The sequence below is a fragment of the Narcine bancroftii genome, chromosome 12, assembly GCF_036971445.1.
Source record: "Narcine bancroftii isolate sNarBan1 chromosome 12, sNarBan1.hap1, whole genome shotgun sequence".
In the NCBI taxonomy this organism is placed as follows: domain Eukaryota; kingdom Metazoa; phylum Chordata; class Chondrichthyes; order Torpediniformes; family Narcinidae; genus Narcine; species Narcine bancroftii.
In genome coordinates, this window is record NC_091480.1 from 82,842,789 (window position 1) to 82,860,090 (window position 17,302).

The 17,302-nt window shown below is 43.7% G+C and overlaps 1 protein-coding gene across 1 annotated transcript in view; it reads right to left on the bottom strand.

Annotated features, from left to right (window-relative positions):
• Positions 1-17,302, bottom strand: part of LOC138746674 (voltage-gated delayed rectifier potassium channel KCNH4-like) — a 172,920-nt gene that overhangs the window by 101,469 nt on the left and 54,149 nt on the right. Inside the window, exon 2 of the mRNA XM_069904963.1 lies at positions 2,335-2,568. Coding sequence (XP_069761064.1) covers positions 2,335-2,568 — 234 coding nt within the window. The remainder of the gene's footprint in view (positions 1-2,334; positions 2,569-17,302) is intronic.

Genomic DNA, 17,302 nt, shown 5'->3' on the forward strand with positions numbered 1-17,302 from the left:
ATAGATTGATGTATTTTCACAGAGAGAGGATTGCCTTTTGAGGAAGAACAAAAGACCACACTGTTGGAAGGCTACAGGATTCCCAGTTTGTAGTCCATAGATACATTAGATAGTTCAGTCACCAGAGAGTCAGGATGGTCCCAAGTGCCCAAGACAGCTTTGTAATTAAAGTTATTATTTTCACTCTAATTAGTAGAGAGGGAAAGAGATACAGGAGTATCAGAGCCAGGCTGAGGAACAGCTTCTTCCCACGGGCAGTGAGAATGCTGAATGACCAAAGGATCTACTCACATTAACCACCTGAGACGCTCATATTCATTAAAACAAAATATTTATTTATATCGATGAATACTTGTCCTGCATATGTGTTTTGTGTTATGTCTGGTTGTGTGTCTTGCAACAAGGACCAGAGAAAGCTGTTTCGTCAGGTTGTATTTGTGTAATCAGATGACAATAAACTTGACTTGACTAGAGAAGGATATTTACTGGTAATTAAAATTAAGGCTGAATTTGTAAGGCTGAATTCATGTGTTTTTTTTTAATGAAAAGGAGGTTTGAAGTTTGTAGGGAGGTTGAAACTACTTAATTTTTTCAAGGAAGCCAAAGATGAAAAAAAATTGCTTGGCAGTACATTCCACTGAATAAATCTCAGAGATCAATATCTAGATACTATTATAAAGCAAGATTAGAATTTCAAACTGGGCATGTCCTTCCAGTAATTTGAAACTTGGCACTGGTCGGTTCTATGCACGATACAGTAACGTTCCTGGTATATGGAATTCAAGCAACTGGCAACCCAACCAACAGGCAAAAGAAAAATCAAGGGAATAAATAAAAATTTAAATAAAAGTTTAAAATTGTATAAGTAAGTGTTTTGTGACACAACACACAACCTCTTGGTGAAGATGGGAGCAAACGTTCAGCCAGCAGAGCGCCCTGCAACTGTTTGAATAAAGTTGTGTTTAAATAAAATGGTGGCGCCCAGGATGAAGAGCCGACCGAAGTTGCTTGCCACTGGGGCAACTCTCCCAAAGTGTCTCCCTATCCCTGCCTAGAAAGAGTCTTTATCTTTATTAATTTTAAGTATATTGGTAAGGTTTTATCTGTAAACTTAGGGGATTAATTATGACGGTGGCATGGTTAGCACAATGCTGTAAGATCGCCAGCGACTGGGCTTCGAATTTAAATTTAAATTTTGTAAGGTACGGAAATTATCTAATAAAAGTGAACTTTACATAATTAAGGACTACAATACCGATTCTTTTTCACATTTTGGACTGTTTTTTGTCTTTTAATCTGTGCATTCTTAATGCAGGTGTATTAGTCAGGCATTGTCAGGGTGGGTCTCAGTCAACTGGAAAATTCACATCCACAATCCCCGTAGATGCCGGATGGCGGGGATTTTGCTGTATAATAATGGAGCAATTTATTGAAGTCCTTGACTTCAGAAATTCAATGCTTAAAGACATGGAGCCATTTTTAGCTGCTTCTACTTTGTATGATCCGTGAAGATAAATGAGAATAAAATTCTGTAGTTTATTTCCAACTTGTTCGCTAATACCCTTGTTGTATTTACTCCAGAGGCTTGACCATAAAACGAAAATCTGATGAATAAATGCTGATCTGACAGGGAGCAGACCCTGATATTAAAACTGAGGTCCTAATAGCCTGAATACACGTGAGATTGTCTGATCTCGGAAGCTAAACAGGGTCAGGCCTGGTCAGTACTTGGAGGGGAGAGCGCCTAGGAACACCAGGTGCTGAAGGTTTCTGTGAGGGGCGCTGGACAAAGTGGCGACTCTCTGTCTGCCTTACGGTGGACAAAAGTTAAAGAATTTCATGTAAGTTACATTGTAAATGTAGTGCTATGTGACAATAGTGGAACCACTACCTGTTTGTTCTGTCTGTTGTACTTTAAGGCTCCTCAACCTTAACTAGAGTTATAATTAACACATCTCTCAATCAACATCGGTAATGATGACCCTCACACTGCTACATTTCCTACATCACAACAATAAATGGACTTAAAAAGAATGTCACTGGCTGCAGAACCTTTTTAAAAGACAATACACAAATTTTCTTTTCTTCCACCAAACAAATTGGATTGGAATTGGGCCGATCATCTAGTAATCATAATAAAGTGAGAATGTTTCAATACAGGACAGATGTAGAGAGAGTTGCTCAGTTTAGATTGCCAGAGTTCTAAGTGATCATTTCTAAGCAATGCCTTTAGTGACCCTTTTGATATGCTACCAATATATGGAACGGCTACTTTGGGGGAGAGGTAATGGGTACATACGATCGCACAATGCCCTGCAGCACTGAACACCTTACCAGATTTCTTGTATAACTGCACTTCCCCTTGAAACTCTTGCTTGCTGTCAAGTGCTTTTTCAATCTGGATGGAGAGCTGGTCACTGGTCTCTGCACCGTACAGGAACCGGCATCCACCATTCTTCTGCATAACCTCTGTGCGGGCATAGCCAGTGAGGTCACAGAATCCATCCGAGCAGTAGACAATGGGAAAGCCCCGGTACACTTGAGCATTTGCAAGGATGAAGTTGCTGTCTGTAAATTCACAGAGGAGAAAGTTCTAGAGATGAAAATGTTTATGACAATGACAACTTGCATTTCCTAACATTAAGTCTGGCTAATGAATGGACTTTCACTCAGTGCAATTGTACAGATACGTCAACGTTAGTGGCTTAAAAGGAAAACAATTCCATTGGTGTTGATACTTCCATCAATGAGCGTCACTGTGAATTTCAACAGAGAACTTAAAAATGTTGGCATTGATCCTACATAAAAGAATCCATGCACACTCTATCTATCCATTCATGTCTTCGATAGTGCACTGTTGGGAGACTCCAGTGGTCCTTGTGAAGATCATGGGTGTGACTGGCTTTTCACATGAGAAGACTGACCACTTCACAGGAAATTAATATGGAAAACAGTGGAACCGGTAAAGATTGCTCACTCTTCATCCAATTGACTTGAAACATTCCCTTTATTTCTCTCTCCACAGATGCTGCCTGGTCTGCTGAACATATTTAGCACCCACAAGATTCTGCTTATGAATGAATGAAACTAATAGGAAGAGGAAAACCAACTACGATGTCAAATCCGCCCTGCTCTTCTACGATAACCACAAAATGACTCAGCATTTCTTCACTCGTTCTACCAGCTGTGATTAGTGTGGTAATTGTTGATTTCAGGAAGGGAAAAACCAGAGATGTACGAATCATTGATCATTGGGAGAAATCAGAGGTGGAGAGGGTGAGCAAATCTAAGTTCTTGGCAGTCATTACCTTGGAAGATCTTTGCTGGAGTAATGGCACTAATGGCATCATGAAGAAAGCACCTCTACTTCCTCAGGAGTTTGCAGAGGTTTGGCATAACATTGGAAACCCTGGCAAATTTCCACAGAGGGGTGGTGGAAAGTGCCTTTTTCCCCAGGGTGGGAATAGCAAACACCAGGGGACATATCTACAAAGTGAAGGGAGGAAAGTTTAGGAGATTTTCTTTTGTTACGCAGAGTTGTGGGGGCCTGAAATGCCTCACCAGGGATGGTGGAGGAGCCTGGAACAATAGGGTCATTTAAGAGACTCTTAGACTGGCACATGGATGAAAGAAAAAAAGAGGGAAGAATATATAGGTCAGCACAACATGAGGGCCACAGGGTATGTACTGTACTGTAATGGTCTACGTTCTATAACAGCTTACAAGTACAGATTCCAAAGGGCCATCACCAATATTTGTTCTGAATCTGGGCTCCGATTCTGCATTTTGCATGTTGGATAATGCAGTGATAACAGGTCAAATAAGTGCACCAGATTCAGCAATACTGTACACAAATATGTTGGAGAGACTCAACTCGTCTCTCAGCATCCATAGGAAGTAAAGGGTAATTAACGTTTCAGCCTTGGGTTATCCTTCACTCCTCATGGATGCTGCATGACCTGCAGAGTTCTTCAGCACGTTTGTGGATTGCGCTCGGCCTCAGCATCTGCAGACTTTCTTGTTTAATAATACACTGACTGATGAGTGACATTGCACTCTTTCCTCCTCTGAGAAGTCCTTGGCAAAGCAGCAATAAGACAGGATTCCGTCACTGCCATCATCCTACTGCATTAAACAGTGTTAAAAATCATGTTATTAGTTTATAAAAAAATGTTAGTTATTTTATGGCTTTGGAAACAGGAAAAAACATACATAGAGCCATATCACACATTTGTGTTAACAGATAAGAAAGGTCTTCCAGAGACATCAAAGTTCTCTATTGAAAGTTTGGACCATGGATGTTTGCTCAGAAAGGCACCTGTGCATACAAAAAAAAGGCCGGCTGCTTGTTGGCTGTGTAGACAAATCGGAGGCATTTTCTTGTAAACATTTGGAAGAGATGAACTTCAAACAAAACCAGTAGTGATGTCACATCATGTGATTGGGACCCTACAAGAAAGCATGTTTTAATTTTGAACCAGTCTTCAACTGAAGTCAGAAATGCAGTGACATTCTAAGGAGAAAGTCGGCCGTTGTGTTCTCCTTGTCATGGGAGGTACACAAGATCAGTGGCTAGTTAAGAAAGGGCCACTTCAACTGTTTCTTTGTCAAGAGAGGGCAGTTCTGCTGTGTCCATTTTAAATGGTCACTTCATTTAACCCTTGCCTGGGTTTGTTAAATCATCATGAAAAACATAAGTCCTGTAACCTCCATGAAAGAGGGAAATTTGAGGAAAATCATTTGAATGAAGAAACATTTCTCTAAAAGCAACTCTACAAGTGTTCATGAGTTTTGAGAAGTCTGATGACTTGGTGTCTCAAACTACTTCACAATCACTTTTGAACAACAGGTAAGATTCTGAGTTTCAACACCAAACATTTCTAAGACTAAACTTTAAAAATCTACTTTTCAGAATTGTAATGGTTGGGACCTGCCATACACACACACACACACGTACGCATAGAGGGGTTAAGTTTAGAGTTAAGTAAGAAATGTTATGTTAATAACAATTATTAATAAAAATTATTGTTTTTGAAGATACCACTGTCTTGGTGAATTTCTATTGCTGCTGGCCTATGTTGTAACAACAGAGATACTGTAAATGATGGAAGTTGCTATTCCAAATACAGTAAAATTCCTGTTATCAGAAATCAAGCAACTGGTAAAGAAAATTGCAGAAATAAAAGGTAAAAATACAAAAGTTTAAAATTGGCACCCCTAGTGATTAGTTTACCAATCGCTCAACCACACAATCTCAAGCAACTGGGAAATACACTTATCCAGAATCTACCAATCCATAGGTGCTGGATACCAGGGGTTTTACTATCCATAGAATACCATCTTATTCCACTATCTTGTGAAAACATCAAAATGAACAGAACACTTAAAATTTGCACTTCTTTCAGATTAAAAAAAAATTGAACAATGTTTTAAAATGTGAATTGGGATTAACAATGACAACATGAAACAAGCTGCTTCTGGCTACTAAACCTCTCCGCATGTGGGAGTTAAGTAAGTACACAGAGTTAAAATAACAATGTCACTGACACAGTCTAGGTAAATGACTTTTATGTTTTCTGCACAGCTGAGCTCAGCAAAACCTTCAAATGAGGTCAGGGGCATTCAGATAAAACCATTTGAACAGAATCCATACCATAGGAAACATTAAAGTCGGAAAGATCTAGGTTAGACCATGATAGATTGATGTTATAGGTGGTGCAATGATGTAATGGGAAGGTGCCAGGAAAGCAGTGGAGTATTGCGTGGAGTTGGAAACTGCTATTCAGTTCAGCGTGGAGAATGGAGCTCACTCCTCTTCCTGTCATAAACTTAAGCTCATTAATAATTCTGGAGCTCATATTCTACCTTGAACAAAGCCTAATTCATCTATCATTTTCATGTCCCTTGTTGGTTAAGCAATGCTTTGCTGTTAATGAAAGAAGAATTTCAAACATAGAACATTTTAGCACAGTGCAGGCCCTTTGGCCTTCAATTTTGTACCGACCTATATATTCCTACCAGAAAAAAATACTAAACCCTTCCTACCTTGCAACCCTCTATTTTTCTTTTATCCATGAGTCCCTTAAATGCCCCAATGTTTTAGTCTCCACCACCACCTCTGGTAAGGCATTCCAGACACCCAAAACTCTTCGAAAAATACTAACCTCTGATGCTCCCAAAGCTTCTCCCCCTTCATTTTGTAGAGATGTACCCTGGTGTTTGCTATTCCTGCCCTAGGAAAAAGGTGCTGCTGTCCACCTATCCTTCTCAGAATCTTCTAGATCTCCAAGTCTCCTCTCATCCTTCTTCACTCCAAAGAGAAAAGTCCCAGGTCTGTTAACCTTGACTCAGAAGACATTTTCCAATCCAGGTAACATCCTGATAAATCTCCTCTGCACTCTCTCCATAGCTTCCACATCCTTTGTATAATGAGGTGACCAGAACTGAACACAATATTCTTAAGTGTGGTCTCACCAGAGGTTTGACCTCTCAACTCTTGAACTAAACACCCCTGTTAATGAAGCCCAACATTCTATGGACCTTCTGAACTAACCTATCAACCCATGCAGCAACCCTGCATGAATTTGGATCCAAGGTCCCTCTGTTCCTCCACACTGTCAAGTATATAACCATTAACCCTATACTCAGTCTTCTTGTTTGACCTTCCGGATTGAACTCCATCTGTCACTTTTCTGCCTAACTCTGCATCCAGTCTATATCCTTTTGTAAATGACAACAACCTTCATCTCCATCCACAGCTCCTCCAACATTTGTATCATCCACAAACTTACTGACCCACCCTTCCATTTCTTCATTTAGGTCATATATAAAAATCACAACAAGAACAGATCCCTGCAGAACTCCACTAGTCACTGACCTCCAGGAAGAATTCTTTCCATCCACTACTACTCTCTGCTTTCTACAGGCAAGTCAATTCTGAATCCACACAGCCAAGTTTCCATGGACCCAATACCTCATGACTTTCTGAATGAGTCTCTCATGGGGAACCTTGCCAAATGCCATACACATCACATCTACTGCCCTACGTTCAGCAATTTGTTTTGTTACCTCCTCAAAAAATTCATTTGTGAGGCTTTTATTGTCATATACAAATAAGTACATTGCTCAGATGCAATGAAATTCTTGCTTGCTGCATCTACCCAAGTAAATACATACAACACACTAACAATGTTTACATTAAATCGACACATTGTGCCATGAGCGAAGACAAATATGAAATGACAGATTAATATTCAGAATTGCAATATTGCAAAAATATGATGTTTAAATAGTGCAGACAAATCATTGGTTTTCCTGGGGCTGTGCTTGTTAGGGTACGTTGTGGAGGTTTAAGAGTCCAATAGCAGTTGGAAAATAAAACTGTTCTTGAACCTAGATACTGGACTTCAGGGTCTGAACCTCCTGCCTGAAGGTAGCAGCCAGAAAAGAGTGTGACGAGGTTGATGGAGATCCTCTACGATGTCCCTGCCTTCTTGATAGAGTGCCTCCTGCAGATGTCTTCAGTGGAAGGAAAGTGAGTGGCCATATCGGGCTTGGCGAGGTTTCAATTTTCTGCGGCCTTCAGCAAACTTGACTTTCCAAACCAGGCTATGATACAACTCCATCTTTTAAGCTTCTGTAAACTGTGACAAAGATGGGAATGATACTCCAATTACGAATTCTTGTGTACTACAAATTCAATTATTACAACACTGGTGTCACATCTACAACACCAAGACCTCTGTCTTAGAATTACACTCCTCCCCCAACTTCTACTTCCTTTTGGATCTTTCCTGTCAGTTGCATTAAATATTTTGTTTGGTTCTGTGTGGAAGCTCGAGATAGTTTGCCTTCTTTGCTTTAATTTTGTGAATTAAAGTAATGAGAGGATACAGATATATGTGGACTGTTTATAAGATACAGATGAATATGTTTTTAAAGGAATGCCTTGGAGTGTTTTTGCAATAATCAGAGAATTGCACAAGTAAAAATGGTTGATTGATGGTACAAGATTTTTCCCTCTATTCATCAGACCCCTGCAACTTGCAGACCCCTTCTGCAACTGGTGCTTCTTTCACTTCCTCTTTTAATCTCACTAGTTACCCCTTTCATTTTGCCCCAAAATATTTACCCATCTTTTCCCTTCAGAGTTGGTCACAGGCTCACTGCATTTCAAGTGGAAACACAGAAATGCGGGAGGAACTCAGCAGGTTTCTCAGCAGCCATCGAAGGTGATGATGTACAAGTGATGATTTGGGCTTGAGGCCCCCTTCAAAGAGGGAGTTAAAAGCTGGCAGTTGTCGGAATGAAAAGGCTGGCAAGGAGGGGAAAACACAAAAGTGGGGGGGGAGAGAGAGAGAGAGAACGTGAGGGGGAGGAGTACAGACCAACAGACAAAAGGTCTGGATATAATAAAAGGACAGGAGAGAGGAAATAATTGATCGATTTGGGTGGGGGGGGTGGGTGTTTTTGGCTCTGTGAAAGGAGTCAGAGGGAAGGGGAAGGGAAAGAGAGGTAGAGCTAGATGTAAGGAGACAGGGGAAAATGGTGGGGGAGGTGGCTAATAGAAACTGGGGAAGTCGATGTTAATGCCATCTGCTTGGAGGGTGCCCAGACAGAAGATGTGTTGTTCCTCCAATTTGCGGGTGGTCTCAGTCTGGCAGAGCATGAGACCATGGACAGACATGTCAGAAAGGGAATGGGGCGGAGAATTAAAATGGGTGACCACTGGGAGATACCCGCCGTTGTGGTGGACAGAGCAGAGATGCTCAAGGAAACGATCTTCCTGACTGTGTCCAGTCTCTCCAATGTAGAGGAGACCACAATGGGAAGAATTGGATGCAGCAGATGATCCCTGCAGAATCAAGTGTTGTTTCACCTGAATGGGGCCCCGAATGGTGGTGAGGGAAGAGGTGTGGGTGCAAGTGGAGCACCTCCTGTGGTCACAGGGGGTGAGTGCCAATGAGGAGCTTGGTGGGAAAGGAGTAGTGGGGGATGAGGAGACACCAAGGGAATGGCAGAGAAGGAGGAGAAGATGTGTCTGGTGGTGGTATTAAGTAGTACGTGGCAGAAATGATGGAGGATGATATGTTGGATGCAGAGACTGGTGAGGTGGTAGGTGAGGACAAGAGGAATCTGTTCTTGTTGTTCATCTGGGCATAGGGGGCCAGGGCAGATATACGGGTAAGGGTTGAGTTGATGGTGGTGGAAGGGAAGCCACGTGGTTTGAAGAAGGAGAGCATCTCAGATGATCTGGCATGGAAGACCTCATCCTGGCAGATGTGACAGAGACAGAGGAATTGAGAGAAAGGAATGGAATCCTTACAGGGGTGAAGATGTGCAGTTGAAGTAGCTGTGGTCGTTATTGAGCTTGGAGAAGGTGTCTGTAAAGAGTTTATAAAGTTGACCAGTTCATCATGAGTGAATGGAAACAACACCAAAGTAGTCATCAATGTGGGAGAGGAAGAGTTGAGCCTTGCTACACAGACGCAGTACAGGGCATCATGGTTGACGTAGTGGTTAACGCAACACCTCCTCAGCGCCAGCAATTGGGACTGGGGTTTGCATTTCGCGCTGTCTGTAAGGAGTTTGTATGTTCTCCCTGTGTCTGCGTGGATTTTCCCCAGGGGCTCCAATTTCTTCCTTCCATTCAAAACGTACCAAGGGCGTATGTTAATTGGGCGTAAATTAGGCAGCACGGATTCATGGGCCAAAATGGTCAGTTACTGTGCTGTACAACTAAATAAAAAAAATTTAATTTGTGGATTTCTCCACATAATCAAAAAAAAAACACAGGCAGAGCTGGGGAACATGCAGGTACCCATGTCTACCCCTTTGACTTGGAGAAAGTGGGATGAGTCAAAGAAGTTATTGAGGGTGATGACAAATTCTGCCAGCCGGAGGAGGGTAAAAAGAAAGAAAGAAAGGAAGGCCTTCAGTATGGAGGATGGGGGTTTAGTGATTGGAGTCCATGGTAAAGATGAGCCAGTCAAATTCAGGGAATTGCAAGTTACTGAAATGATGGAGGGTATTGAGGTTTCACAGATGTAGGTGGGTTGGACTCAACTGGAGGCAACAAAACAGAGTTGAGGTAAGCAGATACATGGCCTGTGGGGCAGGAGCAAATGGGAACAATGGATCTGCCAGGAAAATTAAATTTGCGGATCTTGGGTAGGAGGTAGAACCAGGCAGCGCAGGGTTGGGCAACAATGAGGTTGAAGGCCATGTGAGGGAGGTGACCGGAAGTGATGAGTTCAGAGCTGGTGCGTGATACAGTGGCTTGATAAGCTTTGGTGGGGTCCTGTGGAGGGGTAATTAAGAGGAGGTGTCTGACAGCCGTCATCTGGCTTTGGCACCAGCCTTGTCTGCGGGTTTGATGGTGGGGTTGGGATCAGTGCGGAGAGGGTAGAGGGCCAGGTCTTCCAAGAGACTGAGATTAGAATGTGTGAGGGAAGTCAAGTTGAGACAATTGCTATCTTGGAAGCAGTTGGAAATATAAAGGTCCAGAGAAGGCAAAGGTCAGAATGAGGTGTCCAGGAAGAGAAGATTTAAAGCAGGAGAAGGTGTCTACATTGGGGCGTGGGGTGGGGAAAGGGATGGAAAATCCTCATTGCAGGAGTGAGATGGAGCCGACAGAAAAGGAGTTTGGCATCATGGCACATGCGGAACTTATTGATGTGTGGGCCAAGAAGGACAACGGTGAGGCCTTTGCTGAGGACAGAGCATTCTGTCTTGATAGGGAAGGTTGGAGGGGGTGGTAAAAATCATTCTTCAGGAGTGGGTGGTTAATGAGGTGGAGGGTGTCTGGAAGGGGGAGGAAGTTGGGGTGAAAGAGAAGGTGGATGGTAGATAAAATTAATTGAGGGAGGGGAGGGTGAGAGGGACCATGATGGAGGCTCAGTCCCGTGGGTCACTGGGACCAGAGTGCGAGTTCATGTTGCTCCTGTAGGCTCACTGCATTTCCAGCGTCATTCAGGCTTTTTTCACGAGTTGCCACATAATGATTGTCTCCCGATTTGACATTCGAACAATTAAAGAGAGTGGATGGTAATGCGAACTGCGCCTCTGGAAAGATTCCTACTTTTAATAAAGCTGGCATATTTACTTTGCTTTGTTGATGCTGTGTTATTTGCCTAAAGGTCAGACTAAAGATGCCAGAAATAGAGGGTGAAAGTTTATTAAGTTGAACCACTGTTGATCTGGCCCTTGCTTTGAGTTGCTTCCTCCCTGGCCTTCACCCACCCATACCTCAGCATGGCCGTGATTATGTTTGGTGTTAACAACAGAGTGAGGTGTATATAAATTTGCTGATACTGAATTGTGCAGAGGATATGGAGAGCCTGCATAGAGCTCTCTGCAGGTTAAATGAGAGGGCAACGGTCTGGCAGATGGAGTACATTGTTGGTAGATGTGAGATCATCCACTTTGGAAGGAAAAATGGGAAGATCAGATTATTATTTAAATGGCAAGTGATTGCACCATGTTGCCCTGCAGAGGGACTTGGGAATGCTTGTGCATGAATTGCAAAAGGTTGGTGTGCAGGTGTAGTCAGCTGTCAAGAAGGCAAATGGAATGTTGACCTTCATTGCTGGAGGGATGGAATTTAGGAGCAGGGAGGTTGTGCTGCAACTGTACAAGGTACTGGTGAGACATCTGGAGTATTGTGTGCAGCTCTGGTCTCCTCACTGGAGGAAGGGTGTACTGGTTTTGGAGGTGGTGCGGAGGAGGTTCACCAGGTTGATTCCAAAAATGAGGGGGTTAGTCTACGAGGAGAGATCGAGTCTTCTAGGGCTGTACTCACTTGAATTTAGAAGAATGAGAGGGGATCTTTTAGAAACATGTAAAATTATGAAATGCCTGGATAATTGAGAAATAGGCAAGTTGTTCCCATTGGCAGGGGAGTCTAGAATAATGGGACACAGCCTCAAGATCCAGGGTAGTAGATTTAGGATGGAGGAGGAGGAACTGCTTTTCCCAGAGTGCAATGAATCTGTGGAATTCACATTGCACAAATATTTGCCAGTAGTTTACATGTAGTATGTATAATAATAAATAGATATTGTTAAATAAATAGAAGATTCTTGGAGGAATTTATAAGAGCAGTTCATCAGCCATACAGCAGTTTCACTGCCCGTGGGAAGAAGCTGTTTCTGATACTCCTGCATTTCTTTTCTAACAGGAGTAGCTGGAAGATGCCGTGTGCAGGGTGGAAGGGGTTTTAATGATTTTGCAAGCCCACTTTAGAAAACTTCTTGGTAGTTCATGTTGATGGAGGGGAGGGAAACCCCTGTGATCCTCTCTGCCTCTCTTTATGGTCCTGTGGATCGACTTCTAATCCATTTCTCTGCAGCAATAATACCACACTGTGATGCAGCCGGCCAGGACGCTTTCAATAGAGCTCCTCTAGAAGGTTGACAGGATGGTGGCTGGTAGCTTGGAGTGAACAGATTGGAATTTGGAGCCACTGGATCTTTGGCCCCAGAGATATATGTGTGGGGGTTGGTGGGGGGGGGGGGTGCCGGAGGAATGTGAACATTTTGGATCGAGATCCTACATCAAGACTGAGAGTGAGCAGTTTAAAGAGGAAGAGGGGGATTAGTGAGACAGAGTTCAGTGGGTGATGGGTGAACAAAGAATGATAGGGGGATAGAAACAGGTGGGGGAGGGGGGAGTTGGGAGATGGAGGCAGGTGAATGGTAGCAGTCAAGGAGACAGGGAGGGTGAAAGTTGAGACAGCAGTTGGAGGCTGATAAGTGGGGACACAAAGGCTGCACGTGCTGGAAACAAATCATTAAATAACGTGATAATGGGAAGAGCAGACGGAACCAGAAGAGGGAGGACGAAATGTGGAGGTGGTCAGTGAAGGGAAAGGTAATGGAAATGGGTGATGGAGGGGCTGGAAAGGGGATTGAAGAAAGGAAAGAGAAATGGGACAGAGATGGATTGGAAGGAGAGGGGTGTGTGGGGTGGGGAAATGACGACATGAAACTGGAAAATTCAATGTTCACCATTATATCACTCTGCCTTACTTTTCGTGCACTATTGTTTTAATAATAATGTTGTAAGATGGTTATAAATATGAATGTTTGCCCTATGACGTTGTGCAAAAACACCGAATTTCATGAGAATAGATTCGGATACAAGATATGGACCTCATTCAGAGTGCACTGACGGTTTTGTTATACCACAGACACTGTCTTTTTGAGCTGAACACAAATTAATAGTCAGTGTGCCCAGAAAGGAATAATGTCTCCATTTAGCACCTCAGAACATGCCAGTTCAAATATCTTTCATTGATAGCCTTCTTATGGGGGACTGGATTTTGTTGTCATTTTCTGACAGTGAAAATTCATGTGTGAAATCGGGCGGTAGGGGGACAATCTGGCTTGATGCGAGCCTGCAGCATGGAATCTGAAATGCTAAATTAATAGAGCAGAGAGTTCGGCTGGAAGCTGCTGTGTCACATCTGAGATAAGAGCATTTCACACTGAGCACGTGTACCACTATGCAGGCTGACCGACCTCGTCCAATTACTTTCCTTCCCCGCCCCCCCCCACCTCGTGGGAGAGGATGCTAGCCTTCTCTTGCACTTGTGGATGGCACAAAGTCCAGCCCAGAGGCGTCTCCCCAAGCTCCACGAGGCCAAAATCAGGTTCTCTGTGCGTAATTACGACAAATATTTGAATTGAGCTCCTTGCTTCTCTTTTTTTTTTAAACTCAGGACCTAAGTGATTATTGAAACTTTAATGGTCCCACAGGAACTATATGTACTATCTCAAGGTGCATCATGCATGGAGATGTATCCTCATTAAACTAAATTAACTGGAATAATACAAAATAGAGGCATCACCTCAAATGAAAAACAACAGAGCTTCATCAAGCAACACACAAGCAGCAGAGGTTCTGATATGGTCCAGTGAAGAAAAGGCAAAAGTAGTCAACACGCCTTTCATACCTCTGCACGTGCAACGTCCGGCACTTGTGCTGAAAAATTAAAATGCATTTGATTATCAGATTGCAGTCGGTCTCAAGAGAGCATCACCATACTTCTCCTGACAAGATGCTGGAGATAATGCTCAAAAAAATAGATGGCATCAGGATCTTCTAATGAGTGGTGAATAATATGTTGCTGCCTGCTTTAGTACGGAGTTAGAAACCACAAATTCCTGCAGTTGTTTATAAACCTCTGAGTCACAGCCACCTAATAAAATCCAGTTTGCAGAGCATTTTCTGTTAATTTTTTTTTTAAAGTAACCTTTTTGTTCCCTCTCCAATAGGAATTGCAGTGCAACTCCAACACAAACATTTTTTTTTTAAGGCTAATAAGAACATAAGAAAGAGGAGCAGGAGTCGGCTATCCGGCCCGTCGAGTCTGCTCCCCCTTTCAGAGCGATCATGGCTGATCTGATGCTCATCCCCACCTACCTGCCTTTTCCCCTTATCCCTTAATTCCCCTACTATGTAAAAATTTATCCAGCTTTGTCTAAAATATATTTGCTGAGGTCGCCTCCACTGCTTCAATGGGCAATGAATTCCACAGATTCACCACCTTCTGGGAAAGCCGGTTCTTTCTAATTTCTGACCCAAATCTACTGCCCTGAGGCTATATCCCCTAGTTCTGGATTCCCCAGCTTTGTAAATTACTTACCTACCTCTATCTTATTTATGCCTTTCATAATTTAATACGTTTCTACAAGATGTCCTGAATTCCAGCAAATATAGTTACAGACTGTGGTGATATATAATTATACCATTAGGTCACCAGGGGTCATCCCAGTGACCTTGTATATAAAAGTCCAGAGCTACAGTCTAGCCTTGCAGGTTCATCTTGCAGAGAGACAAGACCTCTTAGTGTACATATTAGTTTATTAAAGCTGTCTTACACTTGCACTGCTGGTGTGGTTATTGTCAGTGCAATTTAATAAACTAATACCATAGGTGCTAGGATGGAAGCTGCTTCTGCTCCAACACGTGTTCCAAACTACCTGGAGACTCTTCCTGAGGAATGGAATCCGGGGATGAACAGCACACATGTGCATCCGAGGTCAGAGATGGCGAGGGAACGCCGAACTGGAATCGTGGTGGAATGTGGGGAAGACCACAGAAGTACAATAGGGCAGGTAAGAAATGGCCAAGAGCCCCCTGCCTGCCCGTGGGTTTTTCAGTACAGGTGCCACTGACTCTAAACCCCGGTCCGATCAGAAAGGAGGCATTACAAGCGCGGGTGGAAGGATCTCTACAAGTCGGGCTCCTGATCGCCACGTATGTGTAGCATTCTCGACCACTTAAGAGCCAGGGAAAGCAGACACCGCTACCGTCACTCCCCCAGCAAAAGTTTCCCCAGACCCACGGAGACCCGACACTATCGCTGGGATCCCCCCTAAGCCCGCTGCAAAAGTCCCAAAGCCAGAAACTCAGCCAACAGCCCCAAACACCCAGGTACTCCTCCAGCAGACACAAGCCCCACAGAGGCTCCCAGAACCCCATGGTCCGCCCTTGCTACACCTAGACCCAGAGACCACATGGAGACCAGGAACAACCCCCGGGGTTCCCCCGCATTACCCAAGGGATCAGAGACCGTGGCTTAGCCATGTGCTGCGACCAGACAGGCTGGAGCTCGACCCCAGAAATCCCAGAGCCAGTACGCACTTCAGCCGCTGGCAGAGATGCTTTCTGAATTACATGGAGGGTGCTGAGGCATCGGATAAAGAGTTATTAATGCTGCTGTTAGCACAGCTGGGAGACCACCCTTACTCCCTTACACAGGATGCCAGGTCCTACCAAGAGGCAATGAGCACTTTACAGTAAGGGGCATAGCGAACTCCACTCCCAGTACAGGCTCATGACCAGGTCACAAGTAGGGGAGCCTGCCAGAGACTTTATACTCTCTCTGAAAGACCTGGCGAGAGGCTGCAACTTTAAAGCAGTATCAGCTCAGGAGTATGCGGAGGACCTTATTAAGGAGAGAATTGTTGCGGGCATATGGTCCACTGAGAGGAGACATCAATTGCTGGAGAAAGGAATGGTGGGGCTAGATGAGGCAGAGACTATTGCAGGAGCTTTAGAAAGTAACAGGAAAGAATTGGAGGAGTACTCACAGGACCCTGGGGCTGGGACAAACATCACACTGCTGGACTCTCTAGTCCCACAAAAAGAAAAATATGCTGCCTCACAGGAATTCACAGTAGCAGCACACCTTGAGGGTCCCAAGTGCTTTTTCTGTGGATAAAGAAAGCACCCCAGAACCCTCTGCCCTGCCAGAGAAAATGTCTGTTCCAACTGTGGAAAACGTGGGCATTATGCAAAAGTCTGCAGAAGCCCCAAGGACACAGCCAAGGCCCATTCTCATGCTAATGAGAGGCAGGAAAGCTCTTCTTTCTCCACAGACAAATACAAGAAGAAGAATGCCATGTGCAGCCGGCCATTTTGGACAAATGCTACAGAGCAGAGGACATAGTCTTCAGGAGATGAATAAGATGCCAAGTACTATCAGATGGAAGGACATGCCAGACTTGCTTCCTTATGCATGAATCAGGTGAGTCTACACAATTTATCTGATACCACTGTGTGCATCAAAATTAATGATGTGTCATGGCTATTGTGATTTATGGTGTGAAAAATAAAAAATTTAAATTAAAAAAAAAAAAAAAAAAAAAAAAAAAAAAAAAATTAATGATGTGAGGGTAAATTGCTTAATAGATAGTGGAAGCACTGAAAGTTTTATTGACCAGAGGTTAGTCAACCGTCTTGCCCTCCCCACATGCCCGAGTGAGCACCAGATCCTGTTAGCAGCCAGGAGCCTTGGGGCTGAGGTACAACAGATTTGCAGGGTTACTCTAGAAATCCAGGGCACAAAATACGAAGGGTTCAAATTACTAGTACTCCCTCACCTCTGTGCCCCGGTACTATTGGGATTAGATTTTCAGTGCCAGTTAGAAAGCATTACAACAGTGCACAAGGAGTCTCACCCTCCACTACGCCTTACAAAGAATCAACACTGCAGCCTGTCTGTCCTGAACATAGAACCCTCTCCGCTGTTCACACACCTGACCCCAGAATGCACACCAATAGCCACAAAGAGCAGGAGGTACAGCCCGAGGGACAAAGCCTTCATTAGGACAGAGGTCCGCAGGCTACTATAGGAGGGCATCATAGAGCAGAGCACCAGCCCCTGGAGAGCCCAGGTGGTTATAAGTCAGGAGAAAAACTACGCATGGTAGTGGATTACAACCAGACAATCAACAAATTTACACAACTAGATGCCTACCCCCCTGCCACGCATAGCAGACATGGTCAACAACAT